The sequence below is a fragment of the Anarrhichthys ocellatus genome, unplaced genomic scaffold, assembly GCF_004355925.1.
Source record: "Anarrhichthys ocellatus isolate YVR2014 unplaced genomic scaffold, GSC_Weel_1.0 scaffold2052, whole genome shotgun sequence".
Classification (NCBI taxonomy): domain Eukaryota; kingdom Metazoa; phylum Chordata; class Actinopteri; order Perciformes; family Anarhichadidae; genus Anarrhichthys; species Anarrhichthys ocellatus.
The window spans coordinates 1-7004 of record NW_022282026.1 but is presented as its reverse complement, the minus strand read 5'-3'; the positions used below and the strand labels follow the sequence as shown (position 1 = coordinate 7004).

The window sequence follows — 7004 nt, the reverse complement described above, 5'->3', positions numbered from 1 at the left end:
GGTGGAAAGAATGGGACCTTTTATACGTTGTTCCACAACAGAGAAAATAAACGAGCTATCTATCATTCAACAAACGTCTCTGTGATGATGTACCTAATGCAACGCACATCACAGGTAATCTAGATGTACAATGAGCGCGTCAACCAGGTCACTCCAGAGGGAAAGACACCTCAGGAGCTTACGGAACAGGACTGGGCTTCTGTAACTGTCCCTTTAATCTATCCAACACGGAACCAGCCACAGAACCCACCCCTGACCGGGAGCCCAACACTGCAAGTACTTCTAAATGTATTGACATAACACATCATCGTCATCGTGACCACCATCATCACCGTCATCACCGTCATGATCATCATCACCATCACCAGCACGCTATTAGCTCAGTGTTTTCATACCTTTATATCTACGTAGTTTCATTAAAACACAAGTTTTCTCTGAGCTATTTTATTTTGAAAAAGCTTTAAACCAGTAAATCAACATGTCTTCTGTGGCGATCATCTCTTTCAGTTATGTTTTCATTTTGCAGTCACAATGTGCTTTGACCCACCGACTGGCAGCTGTTGGTGGAATTAAACTGAATTAAATGAAAGTCCTGCCGGTGACTCTGACACGAGGAGGCTCCGGCGTATAGAGCTGTTCTACTGGAGGACAGCAGAGAGGAACAGAGAGCCAGCGCTGGTCTTATTAAAGTCAGTGTTGAGTTTCTACTTCACACAAATAGAGTACGAGACGTTTTAAAAGTACCTCTTTCTTGTGCACGTGACTGAACATTTACAAACATTCCTCTGAACACTCTTTAGTGTGTTTCTGTGCTCGGCACATTTAAGGGGAGTACAAACGTTGTTCTTTACATTTTGTGTTTCCAGTAAATCCAGTGGCCAGAGAGGTACGCTGTCTGTCTGCACACACACGGCTAAAGGCTTTCATATTGACTACACTCTTCACAATAGTTACAGTGATTATAGTGTTTTCTTTAACGATCATGTGACGTCTCTCACTTAGAGATCACTGCCTTCTTAGTGATGCTCGCCCTCCGGCTTCCGCCTCCTCCTCCTCCTGCTGCTGCGCCTCCTCCGTGCCAAAGATGGCCGGGGATGGTGAAGGCGTCCACACTCATGCCCATGGTTTTGGAGGGGATGGTGCTAAACTGCTTCCTGTCTGAACTGTATTTGTAGATGCACTCCACCTGGGCGGAGCCAATGGTCCGCGGCCCCATGCCAGCCAATCGCACGAGCTCCTGGGAGTCGGTGCTCATGGTGTAAACGCCCCTGAACTGGCAGCTGGAATCACGGAAGAGGATGAGGAAGTGGTTGGCGGGACTCTTCTCCATCTCCTGAGGAAGAGAAGGAAGAATGCAAAGAATCACATTGGCTGTTTCTATGATCTTCAAACAAGCATGCAGTGGTGGAAACTAACTACATTCACTCAAGTACTCTACGTAAGTACTATTTTGCGGTACTTTACTTGAGTATTTCCATTTAAAGGGCCAGCGTGTAGGCTCTGGCACCATCTAGTGGTGAGGTTCCAGATTGCAACCAACTGAAACTTCTCTTGTGTGCCAAGTGTGTAGGAGGAAGGATGTTCCTCTCTAGAGTGAGTGTTTTGGTTTGTCCGTTCTGGGCTACTGTAGAAACACGGCGGCCTCCGTGAAGAGGACCCGCTCAGTACGTAGATACAAACGGCTCATTCCGAGGGAACGAAAACACGACCATTGGTATCTTCTGGGGTCTTGACGGTGAGGTGGTGAATTAAAGCCAGATGTCAGAAATCAAATGTGAGAGGCATCATTATATGTACAATAATTCCTCCCACACATTGAATTTAACTTTGCATGTCTGCTTACTTATAGATCAACCTTTAAAAACCATTAAGGGTTTTTTTGGGGAGTTTTATTCTTCTCCGATGTGAGGGTCTGAGGACAGAAGACGCCGTATGTCCTACAGATTGTAAAGCCTTCTGACGCAAACTTGTGATTTGTCATATTGGGCTATGCAAATAAATTGAATCTCAAATCCAAATTCGGCTCAATATTTCATGAGCACGGGGGAGAGGGCGGGACTACCAACACTCGTGGTCAGCTGTCGAGCAGCTGACCACGAGTGTTGGCACGAGTGTACCTTGTACCTTGACGAGTGTACCTTGAAATCCAAGGTAACATCAAACAGCATTAAAGAACCGCAGATCAGAGTGTCATTAGTTTTTAATAACATCTTCTAATAGTGTGCATAGATCACCAAGCTTGGTCTAAAATTACTCTCATGAAAAGTGGCTCATAGTAAAGGGAAATACCTCAACTATCTTGTTCTTCTGGGTCTCGTTGACCTTTCCAGCGAGGCAGCAGTGAGACAGAGCGTTGTGGATGATGAACTTGTTGGACTTGAAGCTTGGTTCTTTGAAGAGTTTTGGACCTACAAACACAGATACACCTGTTTACGCTAACCTATAAGTACAGTTGCAATCATTTTTGGCAATGCATATGTAGTGTTGTACCTGTGTATTCTGGGGCGGGCGAGGTTCCGTTGGAGCCAGTCTCCCAGTCTTTATCTCCGTTCTGATTGGCCAGTTTACTTGGTGTCACACATCCTGAAGGCGAATCAGGACGGCTGTTGGAGAAATGTCAATCAATGAACCAATAGGCCATCACAGATTATCATAGCAGTAGAATTAACCTGTAACATCTAGCATGCTGTTGTGCTAATGTTAGCCCATCACTGTATTAGCATTATGTTAACCTGTGTACAGTGACTGGTAACGTATCTATGTTTAGCATGCAGTATTGTATAAAGTCCATACAACCCACCATACTAACCTGTGGGGTTTCTTGAGGAGGTTACCACATCTGTTTCCTGGCTCTTCCATTGCTGCCAGGTTGAGGGAGGAGTTAGAGTAGACTTTGGTCAACTTAGAGCCTGGAGAAACATAAATATTAGGACATTAAAACAGTTCTGAAATCATCTGAAAACACTTTTATAACTTCTCACTAAAGACTTTACCAGCTCTTCCCTTGGCTGGACTCAGAGACAGCGGCGTTTCCTCCCTTGTCATGCTGCGAGGACGGGGCCGGGTTTTCTTGACGGAAGATCGTCCTTGATTAGTTGATTTCTGCAGAAGCACTTTGTCCAAGTCCTCCATGATCCTGAGTTGATGCCGCCATGCATACTCCACTCGCGTGAAAGTTCCCCTCCGGACTGGTGTAGCAGGAGGTGTGGGGGAAGGCGAGGTCATGCCTGCGGGAGGTGTATTGGAGGGAGATGCTGGTCTGAAACCAAGAGGAGTAGGTCACATTTACAGGCATCTCAGCTTTGGACTTGTTAGAAAAATGTAAGAAATCAAGCAATGCAAAGAACTTTGTGAGCGTTCATGAATGTGTCTGCTACCTGTTTTCCCTTTCTTGCTCATTCCACTGTCTCCTCTTCTTCAACTCCTCGGTTCTCTTCTGCTGTTTTTCCAACAGCAAAGCTCTACGCTGGGCCATCTCCCCTTCACTATGTACCTCCTCCTACAACCACACAAACACAAGATCACACACCCAACTGTCATAGAATGAAAGTGCACAGACGCAAACTTTCTCTTCCATTTTGTTTTTCCCAAGCAGCACTCACCTGAAAGAAGAATCCAATTCCTCCTCTTGCCGCGGGCTCATTCTGCTCTCCACTCGGCTCCAGAGTTTCGATCTGTCTCGTCTCGTCTCTTTCGGTTTCTTGTTCTGGCAAATTGCCGGCTCCCGTTGCCAGATCCAGCTGTTCTGTGGGGTCTAAAGGTTCTGCAGCGAGTCCTCTAGCAGGTTCCACAGCAGACTCTGTGTGGTCGCTCATGGAATCGGAGGAATACTCCTGCCCTTCATCAGTTGGTACATCACTGCCCCCCTCTGGCCCTCCAAGAGAAGACAGCGAGGTCTCAATCGGCCTGCAGTGCTTCCCTTCACCTCCTGCACTGAACGCAGCAGAAAGAGACAAAGTCTCGCTCCCAAATGAGCACTCAGAAGGAGCGCCAGAGCTGCTTCCACCAGCAGCCGTCGGACGATCTTGTCCGTGCTGTGGGAAAACCGGCAGACCTCCTACAGCCTCCATGTCCTCCAGCTCCAAGCTGAACTGAGTCGGTGTCTCGCTCGACGCTGTGTCCGAGGCGTTCTCCTCAGGCTGTGGCTGCTGGGTAGTCTCAGGACGCTCTTGAGGAGTCCGAGGCCCACCGATACGAAACGAGGAGGAGGTCTGAACCTGACACTTGCTGGGGGACACACGCCGTAAGTGGGGGAGGGTGTCCACGTTATGGGTCGGTACCAAGGCGCGGTTGAGTGGGGGAAACTTGAGTTCGGAAGGCCGTGGGTGGGGCTGATGTTGGGCACACGGGTGGTGCTTGGGGCTGCGGGGTGTGGAGGAGGAGTGGATCTTTGTGCGAGGAGCCGGGCAGGAAGAGGAGATGATAGTCTTTGGGGAGGTTGAAGAAGAATGAAGGTGCGAACGTCGTGACGGGGAGGAGGCAGCGGGGCCACTGGGACCAGGAATCATCCACGCTTTAGTGGTACTCCTCGTAGAAGTCTTTGTCGGGGTTCTTGGTGGTGTCTTTGTTGGGGTGTGAGGAGGCGTTTTGGCAGCGCTTCTAGGTGCTGGTTTTGGAGTGGTTTTGGGTATGTTTATGGGTTTTTGATTGCTCATGAGCTGCTGTTGCTGTTCTGTAAGTTTCTGCATGTCCTTTTGTAGTGACTGCAGAGCGTCACTCAGTTTCTGAACCACTTCATTGTACTCCACAAAGACAGCTTCACCTCCTTTCCCTTTCTCTGCCCCTTTCTTACTTCCGATAGAGAAAGTGACCTGCTTCTCTAGCCGAGGAGGATTAGGAACAGATGGCTTCTCTTTCTCCTTCTCTCCATCCTTTTCTTTCTCCTTCTTTTCCCTCTCCTCCTCTTGTTTCAGTTGCTCCTCCATGCAAGTGAGGCGTTCCTCCAGGGTGAGATTATCCCCCTCTGCTCCCTCCCCTCCTCGCTCTCTTTTCAGTTGAAGGAGAGCAGTTTTTCCCAGCCTCTGTCTGTGGTTGGCAAAGATGGCTTCAATGCGTCTTTTTTGGGCTTCAATGCTTTTGCGTTTTTCCTCCAGACGAGCCCCCAACTCCCAGGCCTCGGAGCCCGGTTCAGGGCCTCTGGGACCGGGGCTGGGTGCCCCTGCTGGAGTGGAGGGTGTTTGTGGAGTTCCCGGGGTTGTTGGGGTCGAAGCAGAGGCCGACTCCTCCCCGGGGGCGGTGGGATGTCTTCTTCTGCTGTCTCGTCGCTCAGCAAAGCTCGTCATGCGTGGACTGCTGCTGGTGCTGCTGTTTCCCTGGCGACCGTTACTGGGATGGATATTACCCGGCGCGTTTCCAGAAGTATCGTCCGATGCTTCGGAGGAGTCGACGCTGCCATCCCGTAGGACAGAGTCGTCGTCACGAGACATATCGGAGGTGCGTCCCGATCTCTCCCTCCTCTCTCCCCTTCCTTGCTTTTCAGCGTCACTAACAGGCCGGTGGAGGACTCCAGAGCGACAGGGAGCAGAGCTACTGAGCTGGGATTCATCCTCCTCGGAGGAGTGTAGGAAGAAACCAGCCGGGGCTCCTTCCGGACGCAACCTGGGCTCTGGCCTTCCTCCCAACAGTCCTCTTCCACCTTTCTCTGCTATCCTTCCCTTCCTCCGATCTTTGCTGCTCATGGTGTGAACCACCTGTAGCGCCTCCTCGATGGTTGGCAGCTCTCCCAGTGGCGTTGTGTGAGCGCAAGGACCCCAGGAGGAGCGCTGCGACGGTGCAGAAGCGCTGACCAGGTGGCTGAGCTCCTCTGGAGGGCTGTACGGGACACAAGTCATCCCTGCCGATGTCACCGGGGAAGTCATTGCGCGGATGCCGGTGGTGAGGCTGTCAGTGCTGACAGAGCGAAAGACAGAATCTATTGGGTTTCCCATGACAATGTCAACATCACTGTCCAGCCCAAATGGGATGCTGAAAGTCACTGCTGACAGAGGACGACTGCAGGGAGGTGGATGACGATGGAAGGACGGACACATGGATGGGTTGTGCCAACAAGGATGGGAAAGCAGAGACCACGGAAGCAAAAGAAAGAAGATAGAATATGAATGCAAACACAACATGTACTATAGTAACTGCGTGACGCTTTGAAGTATAAATACCTGATTTGTTTCTTTGTCCAACTCTTGTTTTCTGGAAAGACCAAAAAGAAAAGTCAATAAAGTTAAAGATGTGTTTGGGTTAAATACAAACATTCTGTTCCTGTTCCTGACCTGGCGACACCGGGGAGCAGATGGGCACAAAGGGCTGTTTGAAGATGAAGGAAGGAGAACCACTGGAGCAGATAAATACAGATAAATGCTGTATTAGTTAAACATTTTAATAAAAGCAAATGAAAAATGTTACATTTCACAACAATAAAAGGCTTTGATTTGAAGCCTGAATCCGGTCCTGTTTATCTACTTTACTCAGGTTTATTTCGGTCCTTCGTGGTATTGAACCCTGACCATCTTTGGTGGGATGTTTATACCTGTTGCTGTTCCCGCTGACGGGACCTGTACAGTCTAATAACCCCGAGACGTCTGAAAGACATAGAAGCAGTTTCAGAGCCGATCGTCGGTGTGACATGTATTGTTGTGCTCGTCACAGACCTGTGAAGTCGATGGGTTGGATGGGCTGAACGAAATCCGGCTTCTTAACCTCGAACCACTCCAGCAGCTCAGCTACGAAGCTCATGATGTTCAGCTGAGGAGAAGAGCACATTAGGTCACCGTGGAGGAGACTCATATGTGGAGGGATTATAAAGTCTCGGTGACTTTATTTCACAGTAAATATTGAAACAAAAGCAAAGGGATGCTGCTTTAAAGTGGACTGTCAACACCTTAAAGAGTAACAGGCTGGATTCATGGTTGTGGAAGAAGTTTTGACGTTTTGAAACCTCGAACATCTTGTTTCTTTGCAACCAGTGAACAGGAATTGACCATATGTTGACTGAGGAGGAGTGACGTAGAGAC

General features: G+C 49.1%; 1 protein-coding gene across 2 annotated transcripts; it reads right to left on the bottom strand.

Annotated features, from left to right (window-relative positions):
- Nucleotides 1–428: 428 nt before the first annotated feature.
- LOC116378089 (calmodulin-regulated spectrin-associated protein 3-like) lies at nucleotides 429–6985 on the bottom strand. Of its 2 annotated transcripts, none has more exons than XM_031839904.1 (11): nucleotides 6642–6985; nucleotides 6521–6572; nucleotides 6264–6325; nucleotides 6153–6183; nucleotides 3603–5991; nucleotides 3378–3499; nucleotides 2994–3259; nucleotides 2810–2909; nucleotides 2491–2603; nucleotides 2290–2408; nucleotides 429–1333 (listed from the first exon to the last, which is right to left on the bottom strand). In XM_031839904.1, exons 1-11 carry the CDS (start codon nucleotides 6775–6777, stop codon nucleotides 995–997), a joined length of 3729 nt encoding a protein of 1242 aa, XP_031695764.1. In that variant the 5' UTR covers nucleotides 6778–6985; the 3' UTR covers nucleotides 429–994. The 2 variants fall into 2 exon arrangements, with proteins under 2 accessions (XP_031695764.1, XP_031695765.1); XM_031839905.1 differs by having other exon boundaries at nucleotides 3603–5889.
- Between the last annotated feature and the right edge of the window lie 19 nt (nucleotides 6986–7004).

Bases quoted from the DNA above. Each gene is read 5' to 3' on its own strand.
- LOC116378089 (XM_031839904.1), bottom strand. From the start codon at position 6,777: ATGAGTCTCCTCCACGGTGACCTAATGTGCTCTTCTCCTCAGCTGAAC. The intron at 6,326-6,520 runs GTATAAACATCC...TATCTGCTCCAG, and splicing joins GTCAGCGGGAACAGCAACAG to TGGTTCTCCTTCCTTCATCT. The intron at 2,604-2,809 runs GTTAGTATGGTG...TTTCTCCAACAG, and splicing joins CTCCTCAAGAAACCCCACAG to CCGTCCTGATTCGCCTTCAG.